Below are 20,479 nucleotides of genomic sequence, written 5' to 3'. Positions count from 1 at the left end.
ATATTTCAGGAAAAGTGATGTGAGAAAATATCAGATAATAGAGCACCAAACTGGGGCCTGCTCTGGCAGGTGCTGAGAGGCAGAGCTGCAGGTGGGGGGTTTGTTTATTAAAGCAGAAAACACACTTTTATGAAACTGAAATGATGTTTGGCTTTTAATGTTCTCAGCCAACAGGCTCACTATGATAACATGGACCAGGACATTGTACAAGGGGAGGAAGAGCAAGGCATTCAGGAAGAGGAAGGAGGTAAGAGAGAATTTCTGTCCCTGCCATGCTCACAGGCTCCCTGTGTACTGCCTTGCATGGCAGACTTTAATATTCATTTCATATCCAGATTGGATTCAAGTGAAACATAAACTCGCAATTTAAAACCAGAAGCTCAAATAACCGTGGCTGAACTGGCAGTGAAATAGAGAAATTACTGAAGATCATATCCACATTCCTGAAAGGAAAAGTGTCCTTTTGACTGAGCTGTTATCACAGGGCTTTGAGGATCTTGGTTATGTTCCTGGCCCTGCCTGTGGGTTTGTTTGATATCTTTAAATTATAGAATCATGGAATGGTTTGAGTTGGAAAGGACTCATCCCATTCCATACCCCTGCCATGGACAGGGACATCTTCCACTAGCTCATTCAATGCCCCATCTAGCCTGGCCTGATCTTTTAATTTCTATTTCCTATTAGGAGTAAATCAATTCTGTGAGCATTATGTGTTTAGGTAGAGACTTCCCACTGCTAAAAGCACAGGTGGAACCTTGTCTGTAGGAGACTCAGAAAAGACTCAGTAAAAACTGCTGTAATACAATAATCACCTAAAAAATTCCTCAGCTTACGAACACAACCAGCACCAAGATGAAGGTGAAGATGAGGATCAGAATAATGCAAATGAGCAGCAAGAAGCAGAACATGGAGCAGAAAATCAGCAGGCTGATGAATCAGTGAGTATGAATTAAGATGCTGAGGATTGCAGTTGTTACTGAAGTGAGAACCCACAGGTCTCGTCTGACATAATTGCACCTTACAGAAATGAGATAAGCACAGGTCTGCTAGGAAGACAGGCTTGACAGTTGAAAACAACATCTAAAATATATTTGAAGCTGCCCTTCCTGATTTGGGAAGAAATTTAAAAAAGCTTTGTTGTTGAAAGCAAGTTGTTTATTTCCACATTCCTTTGATCTTGTGGAATAAAGGATTTTGTTTTAGCTAGGACTTGAACAGGTACATTTGGCTTTAAAAAACAACAGCAGTGGCCAGTCAAAATGAGAGGGGATGGCATTTTTCATGCTGTCATTAATTAAAGGCCAACTCAAGAGCCACTGTAACCAGCTGGGGTCAGTGCAGAGGTGTGAGATCTTGGAAGAGGATGTAGGTCAGCACTGAACTGAGCCCTGGTATTGACTGCACAGAGCTCTGGGGGCAGGAGAATCACCCTGGGCCTTCCCCAGACTCCAGCTTACCTGGTGTGTGTAACATCAAGTGCATCTTCTTCACTCCCTTCCCCTTCAGCAAATTCAGGTGTACAGTGAATATTTCTAAAGGATCTTTAACTTGTTGGTTATAAAGGTATAAAACTGCTTTTACTGAATGATAAGCAGACAGAAAATGCTCCTTTTCTGCATGGCAAAGATGAAAAGTGTTTTGTTGTACTGTAGACACAGCAAAGGTCAATAGAGCAGGACAGTCAGGTACTGAACAATCCCATCAGCTCTCTGGAGCTGTGAGCATTTCAACTCTTATCTTTGTTCACATGGCCTTATCAGGCACTGTCAGGTGCAGCAAACACAAGTTGTTCAGCAGCCTCTGTGGAAGAAGAGCTCAGAGTCACTGTGGTTTTCAGCAGGAGGTATCTGCATTCTGCTCTGTCCCTGCTCACTGCTGAGGCTCTTCAGTGAGCCCTGATCCTGCAGAGATTGCAGCTGCTGCAGGGGGATGGAGTTGGCTCTGACACACCCCATGCTGGTGTTTTTCCAGGGAAATGCAGTTGGACCATGAGCTGAAAGTATTTAACACTCACTTCTGTAAATTGCAGAAGGCAGCCATGGAAGATGTGAATCCTGCTGATGACCCCAATAATCAGGGAGAAGATGAATTTGAAGAAGCTGAGCAAGAGAGGGAGGAAAACCTCCCTGATGAAAATGAAAAGCACAAGGAAACGGGTCAGAAACAAGGACATCCAGGAATGGAAGAGCACTTGGTGGTGGGTAAAGGCAAAGGAGACACTTCTAGAGTCTTTTCAGGAGGTTAAAGCTGCACATTTCAGCTGTGTTGGAGCTGTAAACTCCTCCAGGCAGAGACAGTCTGTATTTTTATGGCATTGGTCTTTAATGGTGTGAATATTCCATTGTCTTCCTGCTTAGTATGGAAAGTCTTCACTTACTTTATTCTGTGAAGTAATTTTTCTTAAAATCATCCTGCTATTTTTTAATTGAGGGCAATTTTAAATCACAGAGCTGGGCTCTCACTACTGCTAATGAATGCACTAAAACTTCTTCTGCCATTATTGTTACTTCAGCTTCAACAGAGAGTTTTAGTTCCAGAACAAGAAGCTTTAATCTTCAGCCCTCTGGCTATTAGGCAAGCTCATAGAACTGAATTTTTATGTGATCTTTGTGCAGATGGCAGGAAATCCTGACCAGCAGGAGGATAATGTGGATGAACAATACCAGGAGGAGGGAGAAGAGGAGGTAAGAACACAGACCTAAGGCAGGTGAAGGCTCAGGTAGCAGAGCACAACTCCATTAAAACCTTGGTAGCTTTTAGAACTGCAGGACAAACCCAGATCACTTTGTCTGACTTTAACAAACCTGGGAAGTCTTTGCCATTACTCTGCTGTCCCCTTCTGGATACACTCTGGGTTACTCATGCTCATGTGCTGCAATCCATTAGTCTTCCATGCCACACAGCATTAATTGTGCAATAATTGAAAAGATTAAGCCTTTCACAACACAAGGAAAATTTTCAGGAAACCTCAAGGTCACAGAAAACCTCATTAATCTCTAATCACACACTGCAGTTCTGAGCAAACTGCTTCCTTGGCCACTTAGTGACTCTTTAGCTGTGACTTTGATTTATCTGTGCTCCTCCTGAGCGATCCGAGCTGCAGTTGGTGGAGTTGGTCAGGAGCTGACAGCACACTGAGCTGGAGGAGAGAGGGAGGGAAGAGACATTTCCCTTCATGTTGTGCTCATTGTGCAGCACCAACCTGAGCCACCCTACAGCCCCTCAGCAGTACCTGATTAATCCCTGCTTCTGCTTCCTGCTTCTGAATCCCTTTCAAAAAAAGCCATGGAATTGGCTGCTGTCACTCCCTCATGGGGAGCACTTTGGATTAGCTGGGATGCACTTAGCATTCACCAGTGCAAAATGCTGCTGCTTACAGCAAACCAGGCCACTGGGAGCTGGGAAGAGCTGCCCTTTGGCAGCTGCTCTTTGGCTTACAGGAAGCAATTTATACTCATCTCATAAAGGACTGTGCCCACTGTGCTTACTGGAAGTAGGAAAGAGGGAGCAGGGATTGAGTGAGCAATTAGGAGAGGCATGAGATGCTGTCATGGGGATGAGTTTCTGTAGTAGATTGACTCAAATATTATCCATTGCTGCTCAGATCTTTCCTGAAGAAAATCAAGTTTACCTCAAAGCATTCCTCTTTCAAATTTGCACCTAACATGGGAAGTGGAGTGTGGAATTGAGGGAGAGTGCTGACAGAACGGAAAGAAATGAGAGATCCAAAAACTGAATAACTGGGCAACAGATTCAGCATGGCCTGCTCTCTGCATTAAAAGAGATTGTCTGTGAGAATTGTATTTAAAAGTTAGATGCTCTCAGAAGTGAGTCTCCTGATTGTTGGGTGGTTATGGTTTGTGAGTTTCCTGATGGTTGGGTGGTTATGGTTCTTTTTATCCTCCTTTAGCATCTCCATGCCCTCTTCTCCCTTCTTTAGAACCTCCATTCTGTAAAAGTTTTGCTGTGAAAATGTATCCATTTATGCCACAGGGGAATTAAACCATAGGGAACATCTCTTGTGCTCTGTAGGTCCAGGAAGATCTGACTGAAGAGAAGAAGCGAGAGCTGGAGCACAATGCTGAGGAGCCCTATGGGGAAAATGAGGAAAATGTGAGTCCTGTGCACCCCCAGGGGTCAGGGGGGAGATCAAACCCTGAACACAACTGATCATGGCACAGAATTGTTATATCATAATTCTTCTAGCTTGCTGTGGCTCATAGACCTTAGCATTTCATGCTGGCCCAACTTCCTTTTGCTCACCCTTCCATCTCCATGTCAATTCTTGCTCCCTGGAGGCCTTGGAAAAACTCTTTTTTTCTGTTTCTGTCCATCAGCCTGAGCTGAAAGTCATTTCATTGCCCTGAAATAAGCTGTAAGGAACCTGTCACTGAATCTGTGTGTAATTTTGTTCTGTTTTGCTTTCCCCAATCAGGCAGATGAAAAGAATAACAGAGGGACAGACCAAGAGCAAGAATTGCAAGAAGACAACAACCAGAAAGAAATGCATGAAGAAAATTACGAGGAGGAAGAGGAGGAGGAGGAGGAGGAAGGCAGAGCTGTTGCAGCAAAAACTCGCAGACGAGGGGAGATGTAGTCCCCCTTTCATTTTTCTTTTTCCAGTACACAAATTCCTGTTGTGTTTTTTATTTTAAAAACCAACTCTTTTTAGGGTATTTAATTTCCAAAACAAAAAAAAAAAAAAGAAAGCTTGTGTTTTACACTTTTTACTTTTCTATTAGATGCTCTCCTATGTTTATATGAATATGGTATTTTGATACTCTAGATTAGGATTTCTTTTCTATCCAGGCTGTACATAACCAGACATCCTCTAGGTTGAATTTTTTTGTAATTCTGGGCACGGTTTCTAGAGGCCATTTTGGATCCACTTTCACCTTGTCCAGGTCTGACAGAATGTTTGTTGTAACGTCAGACACACTCAACACCGAAGGAATATTCCTAGTGCCTAAACCCAGTTGACTTCAGTCACTCCAGCTCGTTGTCTTCCATGAATTTCCTCTGACCAAGGGCTGGTTATTCCTCAAAACCTCACAAAGACAATCAGGGGCTGAGCTCCTTGCAGGACCAGACCTTTGCTAGGTGCAGAACAGTTATAAAATATGCAAGTTTTCCAAGCCTTCAGAATGCAGCCAAGCTAACAGCTGTTAATTTTGGCAGCTGTTTCTATACGGTTCAATTATGCATTTATTTTAATGAGCATTCCCAGGTTCTTCAATTACATGCAGTACCTGGCTGCTCATGCAAATGGGGGTGTGCTGAGAGGAGCTGGGAGCTAAAAACTAATTTAGACTTGGAGCTCCATTATGCCAAATCAAAACACTACAGCTGTCACAGGGATGAAGATTTACAGCAGCAGCAATTTCCTTGTCCTAGTTAATATATCAAATATTTGACCAGAACTAGAATGGTGTTGCCTCAGCGCTGTGTTTTCTGCAGGGTGTGGGAGCTGAGCTGACACAGTTGGTGCAACATGTTGAACTAAGGCCTTTATACCTTCTTTTCCTTATTTATTTTAAAAAAATCTGCTGGAAGGATTTCTGTGTGCCCCTGGGTGAGACTCAGACTCGAGCCAAAGCCCACAGAAGTTGTTTAGCCCAGCAAACATCTCCAGCACTGCATGCTGAAACCTGAGGGGAGGGGAGGGAAATGACACAAAAATTGTGCCTTGGTGTGGGCAACCCTGAACATAATCCCAGTGCATGAATTATACAATATTTGTATTGGTACAGACAGTAGGTATTTAATAGATGTTAAAGGAGAATGGGAATCTGGATTTCCCAGGTGATGCCCCATTGCTGGAAATGAGGCACAGGGGAGCTCCCCTTCAAAGGGTGTGTTAATATATAAAAGGAGAGGGAGTGGGGGTTTTTTCCCCTTTTTTTTGCTGGTTTGTTTTTTTTTTTACGATGATGCATAGCAATGTTTTCAATTTTTTTATATGAATGTAATTTAATTCATTTTTCTACTAACTTGATTATATTATGTTTCATAGTTGGTTTCCATTTTTTTGCAATTTTCCTAATTGTCCCAGATTGAGTGCTTATGTTTCATAGGAAGATTTTTGTCAGTGAGTATTTTGGGTTTTCTAGTTACCATAAATCAGATTTACCTTATGTATAAAAAAAAAAAGTTTACATGAGACTGTAAAATGTATAATATGTACATAATCTTCAGAATACAATTATTTTGGTAAATTGGCCTGTATTTTTAATGTCATGGTTGCAGTATTTAATTATTTGAGGCATAATAAAACTTGACTGCAGTCAATAAACTAGAATGTAGTTACTGATCTTTCACAAGTGTGAGAGTTTGTATTAGTTTTCCTAATGATGTGTTTGTATTCCGTTTTAATAGACAGGCAGGGGAAGGGATGGAGCTGAGAGCCAGGATGGCATTTTTGTTGATGGATTTTCCCACCTCTGTGCCTGATGAGGGTCACTTGGTGCCACAGCCAGGGTGACCATGGGGTAGCTGAGTGGTCCTCATTGCCACAGCATCCTTGGAATTCAGGGAATGTCAAATGCTTGGCTAAATCAAGAATTTAATGAGTTTGTGTGACCTAAAAATCAAGTGGAGATGGGCCACAGCTCCAGCCCTGCAGCACAGAGCAAACAGCACAGGGAAATGTTCAGTTTTCCAGCTCACAGCGTGAGCCCAGCATGATGCTCTGCTTTAGGACTAACGAGAGTGGAAGTTGGAATTCAGAGGGAAAAGTTCCATCACTTGGGGATTTGGCAGCAGCAAAGCAGCCTTTGGCATCCTGTGAGCAGGGCTGGCAGGCACTCATCAAAACACTGCAGACAGTTCAGGGAGCAGGGTGGGAGCACTGGGAAAACTGCTGATGGAAGGAGAGTTCACACTCCAGACAGCTCAGGGAGGGAAAGTCCTGGTGACTTGGCTGAGAACTCACAGAGGGCAACACCCAGCGAGGCAGGAGCCCTCAGCCTGCCACTGAAACACACAACACAGCCCCACAATAAAATCCTGACCAGAAATTGTGTGCTTAGTCATTGAGTTAATTAGTCCTTCCAACAATTAATTTTAAGGCTGCGATGATTTTTTTGCTCGCAGGACGTCTTTGAAAAGCCTCTCTGGTTCAGCCCCAGCTTGGGCATCATGAGGGAATCCTGCCTGCAATAAGTTGCAAAATCACTCAAGAGGATGGTAAGAGCTCCTTTAGCCATAAATCCATGAAAAAAGAGCACAGTGCAAGAAATGAACCCAGTGGGATTGATTCCAGGGGATGCTCCAGCACAGCTCCAGAGCTCACCTCAGCGAGGCTGCTCCGTGTGGTGTTGCTGTTCAAAGCCACCAGGGAAGGCTGAGGTTGGGAACACAGCCCATAAATCCATTTGTCACTGCAGCACCAATTCGGGGCTGACACCTTGGATCCACTCCTGCTCAGGTTTGCAAGGGAAGGAGCCGCAGGGCACTCTGCTGAAAACGACCTTCCCTCAGCTTTTCAAGTCTGAGCACGTAAAATCAGTGTTTACAGAGCACACAGGGCTGCTCACTGCTGCAGCAGGAATAAATGTGTTGGTACAGAACAGCATCTGCAGGGTGAGGGGAATCAGAAACCCAGAGCTGTGCAGCCAGAGCAAGATAAAAAGTTGCTTTTGGTACTCCTGACATCATCAGCCCTCAAACAGAATTCTCTTCCCTTCTTGTGGGTCCAAATGCAGAATTATTCATCATCATCATTGTCACAACTAAAGAGAATAAAACCCCCAAATAATGTTGCCATATATTCTAGTAAAGTTTGGGGTTTTTTTCCTTTAGAAGTTCAGCATATTATAGGTATTTATCAGCTGTGTTACAGTCAGGGACTTGGCTGATGAGATTAACAACAGCTTCTCTTGTTCCTGTGTGCTGAAATACACCACAGAAAATTCACAGGCATTTTGGTATTAATAACTTATTGAAACACAATCATTGGCTCTAATGCATATTTTGTTCTCAAAGCTGCTTCTACCTGTAGATCTCAAACCATTTCAAGAAAGTGCTAGACCCGGTTTTAGGGAGAGATGCAGAGGGAAGGCAGCACAGGGATTTGGTAAGATTTTTGAGAGGAAACCTGAGAACAGAGCCCAGGTTGGACCCATGTTTAGCCCCAGAGTCCTGCTGAACCTTCTGATCATGACAACCAATATAAAACTATTGCTGCATCTTTTCAACCACACACCAAATGGTTTTGTCAGTTCCAAAAACTTTCTCCTCAGAGTTCTGACCTGGGGTGATCTCTTACTGTTGTACTCTGCATCCCTGGTGTTTACAAGCTCCTGCCTTCCCTCGCCTCCCCTCTGCTGTCAGCTGTGTTTCCTCAGCTCCACATCGACATTTCCACTGCACAAAGGAACCTTTCAGATGTGGCAAAACTATCAGGACAATTTTTCCACCATAAACTCTCCATCTGTCAGCCACTGATGTGACCACAGCACCCCAAAATGCCTTGAACACACGGCTGGTGCCCTCAGAGCTGCAGAAAAAGCCTCTCCAGGGAATGCCCATCCCAGAGCTAACAGCCTGGAAAAGCTGCCATGGGATCAGGGAGCTGCCTTTAGTGCAATTATGAGGATAACTGTGAGCTGAAGTAGATGAAAAGGTGAGCTTTAATGAAAGGTTAGATCTCCCAGGGATTTTTATCCATGCTCTCGTACCACGAGAACAAAATATAGTCCTAGATGGCATTTTGGAAAAGGCAGTATCCTTAATTAATGAACAAATGCTACTGCTAGGTGCTCCGTTGTGTGAAAATGAGATTATGGAATTAATTCCCAGACTGTGTGGGATCCATTATCCCGCTGGGGTCAGAGGGAAGGGCAGGAGCTGCAGTTCCTTCCCGACCTGCAGAAAAGCCAACCTCAATTACACCCAGCAGGAGGTGCAAAGTGTCCCTGGAAAGCTGTGACTGTGGCGATGGCTCAGGGCAGCCCTGAGCTGTTTGTGTACAGCAGCCACTCCCGTGGAATTCCTGCTTTACGGGGAGCCAATTTTCCCATCATTTGTTGTGACAGGTGAGAAATGTGACAGGTCCCGTGCATGCAGCTGAGATGCTTTAATATCCATATATATATATATACACACACACACACACACACATTTATATATATAAAAATATATAATGGGTACAAATTGAAAGAGGAGAAATTTAGGCTGGTTATTAGAAGAAATTCTTTCCTGTGAGGGTCGTTTGAAACTGGCACAGATTTCTCAGGGAGGTTGTGGGCTCCCCATCCCTGAAAATGTCCAAGGCCAGCCAGGATAAGACCTTGAGCAGCCTGGGATAGTGGAAGGTGTCCCTGTCCATGGCAGGAGGTAGAACTGGATGACCTTTGAGGTCTCTTCCAACCCCAAACCATCCTACAATTCCACATCTATGAATACACAGGGATACAGAAATATCTATTACATGAAATAGTTGGTGCAGAATTGTATTTACCTGAGCCTTGGGCACAAAGCTCAGTTCTGAGTTTCCAGAATCTGCTGCAACCAAGACAAACCTTTATGAATATCTGCATCCTACTGACCTCATTCACTGATGAACATGAACCTTATGTGGCACAGAAATGCCAACTGCACTCCTTGGGCTGCCAACTGCTCTAGAAAACAAAGGCAAATTGGAAATGGAAATGGTTCCCCTCCTTGTTTTATGCCATGCCAGATGGCCGTGTTAATGGATCAATTTGCTTGTAAAATTAAGGGATGTGGTGCAATAATGAAAAATGTTGAGATATTTCCAACCGCATAATCAATATTTCAATGAGGTTTAAAATAAATTTGTTGAAAATAATGCTGTGATTTGAAGAAAGTCTTCGTAGAAGTGTTATAATTCACAGTGACAGATCTGCAAAGCCTCAAACCATGTTGTTCCTGAAGAGACTCTGAGATTTATTCTGGAGAAAATTTAAAATTAGAATATTGGAAAATTCTTCCGCAGTTTCAAAATTGAGAAGTTATTCAGAAATTAGTTTCTCACTGGTGTTTTTGTATAGAGGTTCAGGAACCCAAGCAGGAGACACATCCAAAGCCCAAAAACCTGAGTTCCTGTGGGTTATTTGGGGTTTTTTTTTTTTGCAAAGCAAGAGGACTCAGTGCAGGTAGGAGGAAAGAAGAGGCCAAAACTTTCAGCCTGCTTCACTTTGCCCATTGATTTGGACTGTGATGTAATTAGCAGCTCGCCAGGTTATTCTGCATGGTGGTTCCAGGCTGTCAGACATCGCCCTCAGGGCTTGTCCTCGCTGCAAACATCATTAAATTTGCAATTTCCCTCCGTGCCTGCTGCACTCCCCATCCAGAGCTTTCTGTCACATTGCCTCAAAGAAACCTCTGCTCTGCTCCTGCCTGAATGCAACACAAAGCAAGTTCTGGCCTTTCTTACCCTGTTTTACTCTTCCTGCTCAGCTTTCCTGCTTCCAGCACTTGTTCTGGCTTTCCTCTGCTCCATGTGGCTCCCCATGACACCTCAGGTCTTCCCCTCAGCACCAAAAAGTGCTTTTCTGAGCCTCCTGCACTGAAGCCCTTGGCAGTAGGATCCCCATTAAATTACCCTGAGCTCCAAAGCTGAGCTGCAGGGCTGTGCCCCCTGCTCTGAGGGGAATTTCTGCATTACAGGAATCACAATCAGTGTCGTGAGGAGAGAAGGAAAGGGGCATTTCCATCTTGTTGGGTAGCAAAGGTTTCACAGCCCGAGCTATTAAACGTGAGAGTGTGGAAAAAGAAGAGGAGATTATTTGACATTCCTCTGTATCTTAGGAAACTGCTAAAGATTCATGAATATTTCAAAGAGCCCTGGCTTTCCAGAAAGGTGCCTTAAATCTCTTTGGTGTGCAACAGATGTGGTGTTTTTCATTCCAGGTACAGCACCACTGATTCAGCTCTAGTTTGGGTTGCATTTTAAGCAACGGGGGACAAAAAGTAAAATAAAAATTCTTTTTTTTTTTTTTTTTTCTCCCTACAGAGCAATCCCACAACTGCCAATTCTCTTGGTGATTAACTGGTCTTTCTCCATCACCTCTTCCTGTTCCCAGGCAGCTGGACTTTGCTAAAGGTGCCTTGTGGAGAAAGCAGCATTCAACTTGGGTAAAAGCACAGGTCAGCTTCCAGTTTTGTTTCCTTGCCTCCACAAAGCTGCATTTTTCCTTCTGATGGTGTTTTCTCAGGATAATTGTGCTCAGAGCCAAAGGAGCTGCCCCCAGGTCAGGTTCCTGGGGACCTGCAGAAGTTCCCTGCCTGTTTCTGCTGGCTGAACCCTTAGCCACACATTAACCCCACAAATGTCATCTCAGAGAATGCAGGCAAGGAAAACACAGAAAAACAAGGAATCAGGGATTCAGGCCTCCCAGGAAGGGCTGGGTTTTTTGGTTCCTTCTGGATAGGCAGGGAAAGGCAATCCACATTTCGTGTCACCAGGCTCATCCTCAATAACTCAGCCACCACTGTCAGGGGTGGAAAATGGCAAACCTTTTGGGAATTTTCCCCATTTCTCACAAGACTGAGCCCATCTGGGTATCCTCTCCTGCACAGCCCCAATGCCAATGGATTCTGCATGCTCCCTTTGGGTACAAACCATTCACAGTGTGCTCAGAAAGGACAGCTCACTCCCTTCCCCACCCTCTCCTGCAGGCAGCACACACTGACAGCCCAGGTAATGCAATACCTAATAAGAGGATTAAGTAGAGAGGAATTCTGTTTAAAATTGCATTAGCAATGGCAGATCCCTTCCCTGCCCGTTCCAGCTCCCTCACAGGATACAATGTCCACGCTTGTAAGGGAAGCTTATTGACATCTGATCAGTCAATAAATCTGTTCTTGTTTTTTAATGACCCCAAGAGCTGTTTCCACACGCTCACATCATCTTACCAACAATTTACCCTCATCAATTAATTATTTCCTGTAGGGCCTTTTAAACCCTACGACCCGTTTTAGCTCCTTTGCAGCAATTCTCATCTAATTGTAAATCAAGGCTCGGTGCAAAGCAGGATTAAACCTCACCAGCTCAAACAGAGCTGTGCAGAACCAGAAACAGAGAGGCAGAGACACAAAGCTCCTCTTGGGGACAAAACTCCAGCACAAACAGGAACAAAAACCTTCTCAAAGGATCCAGGAGTCAGGACACCAGTTTGGTTAGAGGGATGGAACACATCTGCCACGAGGAAATGCTGGGAGAATTGGGGTTTTTCAGCCTGAAAAAGAGCTTGGGGTGACCTAGTTGTGACCTTTTAGTACCTGAAGGGAGCTACAAGAAAGATGGAAAGAGACTATTTAAGAGTGGAGTGAGAGGACGGGGGAAATGGCTTCAAACTGACAGAGAGAAGAGTTAGATGGGATATTGGGAGGAAATTCCTCCCTGGGAGGGTGAGGAGGCCCTGGAATGGAATTCCCAGAGAAGCTGTGGCTGCCCCTGGATCCCTGAAATGTCCAAGGCCAGGCTGGATGGGACTTGGTGCAACCTGGGACAGTGGGAGATGTCCCTGCCCATGACACAAGGGTGGCACTGGATGGGCTGTAGGGTCCTTCCAACCCCAAACATTCTGTGATTCTGTGATTTACAATAACTGGCTTTGAGTCCTTTGTTGCTAAATCCTGCACATGACATTTGCGATAATTTTCCCTTCTGTGCCTGAGTTTTCTGCCTGTGTAAACGGGGAGGACAGTGCTCTGTTATCACACAAGGACTTGATCAATAAGAATGTATTAAAGATTCATACAGAGGTGTATTAAAGCATCCATGCTATGCTAATGCCTTCCATTTAAATACTATAAAAAGCTCAGTGGGCTCTTGACTGAGCCATTAAGTGAACGATAGGCAAATTGGAAATGTCCAAGAAAAAAGGAGCAGAATTACACTGTGCTATGAAACACCAGGCAGCTCCCATAAAAATCAATGGCACTGCATAGCAGTAAATTGCTGGGGAGATGAGCTTTATTTCATGGCTCATAAGTGAACATGAATCTCTAACAACCTGTCAGCCCTGACAGCTGTGCCTCTGGAAGGATCTGGGTTTTCAGGAGCTGCCTCCACCCCTGGACTTGCTCCTGTGGGCAGCAGCTCCTCTCCCAGGGAGAATCAGCCAGGGGAAGGGGAAGGGATATCTCCACAAGGTGTTCAGTGCACTCTGAGGTGACAGAAAGCCCCTCAAGCCTCCCAAACCTCATCCCATTGAAATCTGCAGTGCTGCTGCAGTGACTGAGCTGTGCAAACACTTTGAAATGTTGTGTTTATTTCTGTGTGTTCTGCTCTTTAAGCATTTTATGCTTCAGGCAGACAAAGTTATTCCCTAATAATGTTGTGGCTGCACCTTGAAGGAGGCACTGAGAGAAAGCAGCCTGCCTGAACACTAAGGAAAACCTGTGACAAGGCTACAGATGGAAATGGGAAAAAGGGTTTCCATAGACCTTGAAATTGTGTTCTTCTCCAGGCCTAAGCAGAGAAGGAAGCTGCAGTGTTTGCTAGCTGGTTTGTGGTAGGGAAATTGCTAAGACATGGCAGTGATCAAAGCAGACTGGCAGCAACTGTGGTGCTACAAAAATCATCAGGGGAGGAACAGACACAGATTTCAGAGGTGGACTTTGGGAGGGCTGAATCTGAGGACGCTGCAGGTTAAAATGCAGGCTGTCCTACAGACAGGAGCAGCTTTGCTTCTCCTTCAGCTCACTTGCAGAACCTTTCCTACCCTCGTGTGTCAGAAACACAGCAAGTGCCAATAAATTGTCTCCTTTCGTATTTTTATATAAAGAACTTGTTTTGATGCTGGCAGGGCACTTGGGGAGCACAGTGCCAGAGTCAGCAACAGAAGCCAACAGGAGATCTACTCAAATCAGAACTTTGTGGCCTTATCTAGAGATAAAGGTCTATGGGAGCAACAGATAAAAATCAAATAAGTGACATAAATCCCCAAAGTTATGGAAAAAAAACCAAACCCAGATTTAACCATTGCCCCCTACTCCATCACACACCTTTTTATCTGACAGTGAAAAGCAGGAACTGCCAAAACACTGAGAGGACAAACCAGCCTAAAAAACTTTATTTTCCCTCAAGCCAGATTCTTCACCTTATCCTCTCCCCAGACACTGCACTTGCCTTCAGCTCCCCCTGCAAGCTGCCAATCTCCTCACACAACCCACACCAGGCAGGCACTTCCAGCTCCCTCAGCCTCATCTTTCAACTATTTTCCTTTCCCATAGTGGTTTTGTTCCCCTGATGATTTCTTATTATCCTCCACAAGGCGTTTGAATCTGTTTTCCCAACTCATCCAGCACAATAAATTATCAGGAATTAAATTAGCTATCAAAGGGCTAATAGACTTGTTCCTTCAGGGGCTAAATTAGTTATATCAAACTTTATCTGGAAGGGGGAAGGTTTAAAAATGTATTTTTCCAACAGGTTTTAGTCCTCATTATACACTCTGAAGCCTATCTGCAGCAGCCACTCAGGGGACCATGAGAATCAGCTGCTCAACACAGATGGCCTTGAACTAAAGGTCAAAGAAAAGAACATTAAAAACGTGGAAATACTTTAAAACTAATCCTGCAGACAGTGCTTGCTGGCTGGAGTTACCTTTCTGGAGAGGTTTCACTGCCTTTGAATTGCTTCCTCAGTGTTACTCATGCAATTCCACTGTTACAAGAGTTTTGTTGTTCTTGTTGTTTGGCTTTGCTTTATGTTTTAAGTAGGATTTCTGTTATCTCTCAAGAAAGAAAAATATATTTGCTTCATTGTGAAAGGATTAGGAGCTGAGACATTGTGTAATGTTAAAGCAGCAGAGACTCTCCATCATGCAATAAAACAGCAAGAGCCCTCAAAAACTGATTATGAGAGCTATTTTCTCCTGTATATAACACCCTGATCCCCCCTGGCAGCTGAGGGGATGGAAAAGCTATACTGGACATTATTCCACCTAGGAAAAATGCTGGGTAAATACCTGTTGTGTGAAGCCCCTTTTTGTTCATGAGGTGGCACCTGAGCAAAGCAGAGTCTGTCATTGCTGGGACATTCCAGCCCACATGCTGCTCCCCAGCCCTGCACTTACCTCAGTCATCTCCAGCACACCCACTGAGACAGAAGGGATATGGAAAAAACCCCTGGAATAAGCAGTGATCCTCAAAGACTGGTGAGATCCAGGAGTTAGTGGTGCAGTTTGGGCACTTTGGGGTGCAGGGTCTCCCCTTACCTGGTGAGGCTGGTCCAGGTGACCTCCAGAAGGATCCATTCCAACCTGAACTGTCCCACAGGGTGATGTCTGTCCTTCCTAGCCATGAATCAGAACTGAGTTACCTCAACCTGACCACCACAACCAATTCCAGCAATGAGATACACCTGGGAGAGGAGCTCAGCCCCAGCTGGGGCTCTGCCAAACCAGGGAGTGAAAATATTGATAGGCCTTCATCAAATTATGGGTGGGAAACTCAAATTTCATAATTTTGAGGATGAAATGGTTAAACAATGCTCAACAGAAACAGCCTGTGGTAGATACAGGGTGCTGAGGGTGCTTAGCTCCTCAGTGGTTTTTTAGAACTGAATCTCTGCACAGAAGCAGCACAGCGACTCTGAAAGAGACCTTTAACATGAACATTAGGCAATTCTAAGGAGCTCCATAATAAGGGGATATTATCCTTCTGGAAATCCTATGAAATGGAATTCTTTGAGGCCTGCAGGAAGCACTGGAGAATAATTTGCACAGCCCAAAAAATTAGCACAAAGAGGAAAAAAGGCACTTTAAAGCCAAGACCTCGTGCCAGCTCCCTCAGGTGGGCTCTTTCAGGCATGCTGGGTACAACTTTCAGCAAAAGCTCAGCAACCAAGAGACCCAGAATGGCTTAAGGAAGAAAGAGTGGTAAATTGCAGCTGGTTATTATTGTCCAAAAGTTCAGTGTTTCTCTGTGAAATCTGTGTTTCTTTCGGCTGTAGTTCATTCCACTGAATAAAACCCATTTTATTTCTAATTCATCTGAACTTTTGGCAGCTGCACTGCAGTTCACTGGCCAGGGTTTCGTGGCTGCTCTGCTCTCTCCAGCTCTTATTGTTGGATAGCTCAGCTCGTATTATTTCACCCCAGACAATATTAATGGCTGTGGCAGTTCCCTGTGCTCACACAGACATCCATCATACAGATAAACCCCTAATTCTGTGAATGTCTTCTCTTCCAATCAGTGGGTTTTGTTCAAACAGGATTATACAATGAAATGAAGAAAAGGAGGCTCTTTGGGGAACAGCAAAAATTAATACTGAAGAAGCTGCAAAACCTGGTGGTTCGGAATGAGGCATACCCCAGATGGTGACAGCAAACCTGCCCTTCACCTCTAGGAAAGGACAAGAACTGGGGATATTTGGGAAATGATTCATCCTCCCTGGAAGCTGCACCTTGGCTCTCCTGCACACAGCGCAAATTAAAGGACTCTTCTCCAAGTAAATGAGGAAAACAATTTGTTTTGAAGAAAGAGATGAATTACAGCTTAATTAAAACAACATAAGGAGGCTGGAGGAGGAAGGCTGAATTCAGATCAGTCCTGAGGGAGCTCCACAGTCCTTGCAGAAAGAAGACATTCGAGTACAATACATCAACAGCACAGGAATTTCCATTAGTTATTCCCATGAGACACGACTCTCCTCAGGCACACAGCTTCACAAAGATACCTTTTCCCCACAGCACACAGAATTCCCTCAATCCAAAGTCAGTTTGTGTTAGAAACAAAAAAGGGACAGAGGCTGAATGGGAGCACAGCAGCAGCTCCTGGGAGATTGGAAGTGGCAGCAGAGGGAACAAAATGCGCCCTTTTTCCTGACACTGCAGGAATGTCACCCCTGAGCCCAGCCAGCAGCCAGGGGGACTCAGTAAATGTCCCTGCTGGGAGCAGACAGAGCCCTTGGGAAGTGGAAAAAACAAGGAGAGTGTTCACCTTCGGCAATGTGGAGTATTTCAGAGGACTTGGTTAGCAGCTGCTTCTCAACAGCAAAGTCACATTCAGTAATTAATAAGCCAAAGTTTGTGGCCTACAAAAAGTGGGTAACAATCAGCTTACCTTGTTCTGCATCTCTCCTGCAAGGAAAGGCTGAGAGAACTGTGTTTGTCCAGTCTGGAGAATGAAAGGCTTTGGGGAGACCCAACTGGGGCCTTCAGTCCCTGAAGGGAGCTAAGGAAAGATGGAGAGACTTTGGGCAAGGGATGGAGTGACAGAGCAAGGAGGGCTGGATTCAAATGAAAACAGAGCAGGTTTAGATTAGATATTGTGAGGAAATTCTGCCCTGTGAGGGTGGGGAGGCCCTGGCAGGGATTGCCCAGAGGAACTGTGGTATTCCCGTCCCTGGAGTGTTCCCAGCCTGGTTGGATGCAGTGAGCTGGGAGAGTTCATGGTGTGGAACTAAATTAACTTTAAAGTCACTTTTAATAAACTAAATTAAGGTCCCTTTTAACCAAGGCCATACTGTGATTCTAAATCCCCCAGAGAGTGCTGAGAGAGCCACACAGTTATGCTGGAACTGAGCAAATTTGGCCACATTTCCTGAGGTTAGGCCTTCCCTCGGCCCTGCCTGAGCTCCTGAGTGCTCAGGATATAATAATATATATACATATATAATATAGAAAATTATCTCACATAATATATAATATCTCACAAAATATTATTGTCTCACAATATAATAATAACATTATCTCACATCCAGCACCAAAACTGCCTCAGACATCCAGACACAGCACTAAATCAGGGTGTGAAATCCACAGTTTAAAGGCATATTTAGGGCAGAATTAATTATGGCCTCTTCAACAACTGTCAGACATCTGTGGTGTAAATAAACCCAAATAGAATAAATGGGATTATATCTGCAGAGAATTTCATCCTGGATTTATTCTGGCACATTCAAACTGACAAGTACTAGGCATCAAATATAATAATTAGGCAGTCTGGTTGTGTGAGGTTTTTGGTTCAGAGTGCTTGAGTGTGATATTGTCACAGTAAAAAACTTGGGACATTTTTGTCTCATCTCTGTGGCATGGGACACGGCAAGCACTTGGAGCAGTCCCCTCTGTAGAATTAACATTATATTCTATTTTCTCCTCTGTTTTCTTTATTTTTTCATCTACCCGTTGGAGCTTCAACTCGGATTTTATAGTTGTATTTGCTGCAATGCTTAAAGGAAGATAATAAAATAAAACAAAATAGCAGAGGAAAGCAAACTGCCAATACTTCAAGTGGGAGCCAGTGGTAAAATGTTGAATTGAGTGGACCAGAAATGCAGCAGATTTGAGCAACTTGTTCTTTGTGTTTTAGATTCCAAATGTCCTCCAAGCTGAGCCCATTGCTGTAGAATGTGCCTTGCTTTAGACATCTGTCCTCACAAGGAATTCTGCCTTTTAAAGATAAACCTCCCTTGGGCTCAGAAAAATAGGGAGTTGAACATTGTATGCAGAAAATTGAAAGTTCATCAAAGAAACTCTGACTTCATCATCCATACCTTTTAATAGGAGCATCCTTAAATTGGTTCAGTGCTCAGGTTGTAAAGAGTAATTATAGAAGTCTACTAGAAGAAAAAATAGACTTTGTGTAGAGCAGGAATGGGAAATTTGTTATCACATAGAAAAAAAAAATCAGTATGAAAAAGAATCAGACAAAAAAAAAAAAAAATAGAATACTGGCTAGGATTTCGCTCCCCAAGACTGACTGGACAATTTCCTGTAGCGTGACTAACGATGAACCTTCTGGTCATTGCCAATTTGTTACTGTCCAAGCTTCTCTCATCCCTGTTTATGTTATTGCATTTATTTTAAAGGCTTTTTTTATCCAAAGCATTTGTTGTTGATGGCCTTCTTTCCTTACCTTCAGGGACTTCAATTACATGCTGGACTGTGTACCTGGTAATTCCAAAACAAGTCTGTCTGGAATGGTAGATTACAAATTAAAAATGAGTGATCTGGGATATTTTAATAGCTTATTTCCACCACTCTTCCTGCCATGTGCCTCTGCATGTCCCATACATGTATCCAAATGGATCAAAGTGTCAGGCAGCATATTCAATGCATTCATTTTTTCTTCTTGTGTTGATAGCAAGGAAATTATCAAAAATGGTGAAAATGCTTTATTGGACAGCAAAAATTAAGTGGTGATGATTGAAAGGTGCCTTAGACAGGGAGGTATTTGATTTTAATCAGCCAGGAAGGAAATGGTGAAATAAGTGAATATGGTCTGATATATTCAGACTATAGGTTCTCTGGGGAAAGGGGAGAGTGTTCTGCTTCTCCAAGGTTAACAGCCTCACAATATTCATTTCCTGATGGTTTCTTCTCTGGTACAACTTTGCTTCCATGACCCATGAACTGTAACACTTACACATCTTTTAAACCCTGCCCTGGAATTCCTGGGATCATAATAAATGATTTAATGAAAAATCTTGTTTTCTTTCTGTTCATTTAATTCGTCTTTTTTTTTATTTGATATTGCTCACTTTTCTATTTCGTATTGAAAGAGTTGGACATAATGAGAAATGAAGAGACAGCTAAATGACACTTGGGCACACAGCTCTGGCCTCATCAGCCCTGGACCTGTCTTGGGATGTTAAGCAAGACTTTGGGGACACTTTGCTAAATTTTCATGAAATGTCAGGTTCAAAGGAATCTTCCTAAATAATTGGAAATTGATTTCATGACACTTTGATTCTGAGCTCACAGGTGGCAAGCTGTTATTCTACATTTCAGAAAGGAAGGGAGAAATCCTTCCCTGTGAGGGTGGGGAGGAGCTGGGATGGAATTCCCAGAGAAGCTGTGGCTGCCCCTGGATCCCTGGAAGTGTCCAAGGCCAGGCTGGATGGAGCATGGAGTAATCCACGGCAGGAGGTTGAATAAGATTGAATAAGTCTTTTATGTCCCTTCCAACCTAAACCATTCTGTGCTTTTATGATCTCCTTTAAATCTCTTTGCAGCAAAATGACTCAAACTTCACCAGCACATCCTTGCTCCTGGATGCACTTTAAATAAAACCAGCAAGGCTCCCCTGTATTACCTCATATTTCCCTGGGATCCCAGAGCCAGAGCATTGAAATAATGAAATGAAAAATTATGAGAGCAGAACCAGCTTCCTGTTTGGAAAGAATAAATCAGTGTCTGTGCCTTTCTCTCGTGACTGACCCAGGACTCAGGTCTGAACAGGAGAGCCACTCAGTCTGTTCCCAGGAGACACTCAGCAGCTCCTAATTCCATGTGCAAGGAGTGGGTGGTAATTTCACCAGGAGATGGTAACTGAACCATCTGCCCACAGGACTGGAGCAATTTCCCATCTCAGCCTCTCTTTCTGATGCTGAATTCTGGGAAGAGAGCCTAGTCCTTGAGTGCTTTGTGCTGTGATTTGAGCTTTGCTGATTTGAATGCTCCTTAGGGTCTTGTACTTTGGGAAAAGCATGTTTCCCTTTCCCACTTCCAGCCCCATGGCCCCACAGCAGTGTCCAGCTGCTCTCTGCTCTTGGGCTGGGCCA

General features: G+C 43.9%; 1 protein-coding gene across 3 annotated transcripts in view; it reads left to right on the top strand.

Moving 5' to 3' along the window:
* The window catches only part of GOLIM4 (golgi integral membrane protein 4), a 29,599-nt gene extending 23,279 nt beyond the window's left edge, over positions 1-6,320 (top strand). For all 3 annotated transcript variants that reach the window (XM_085068976.1, XM_085068975.1, XM_085068974.1), the window contains 6 exons: positions 168-247; positions 829-938; positions 2,030-2,197; positions 2,616-2,684; positions 4,033-4,113; positions 4,436-6,320. In XM_085068976.1, coding sequence (XP_084925102.1) covers positions 168-247; positions 829-938; positions 2,030-2,197; positions 2,616-2,684; positions 4,033-4,113; positions 4,436-4,597 — 670 coding nt within the window. In that variant the 3' untranslated portion in view covers positions 4,598-6,320. The remainder of the gene's footprint in view (positions 1-167; positions 248-828; positions 939-2,029; positions 2,198-2,615; positions 2,685-4,032; positions 4,114-4,435) is intronic.
* The last annotated feature ends 14,159 nt before the right edge of the window (positions 6,321-20,479 follow it).

Source organism: Lichenostomus cassidix, chromosome 9, assembly GCF_008360975.1.
Source record: "Lichenostomus cassidix isolate B80296 chromosome 9, HeHo_3.0, whole genome shotgun sequence".
NCBI classification, from domain to species: Eukaryota; Metazoa; Chordata; class Aves; order Passeriformes; family Meliphagidae; genus Lichenostomus; species Lichenostomus cassidix.
The sequence above is the reverse complement of the archived record's forward strand: the minus strand, read 5'-3'. Positions and strand labels throughout refer to the sequence as shown.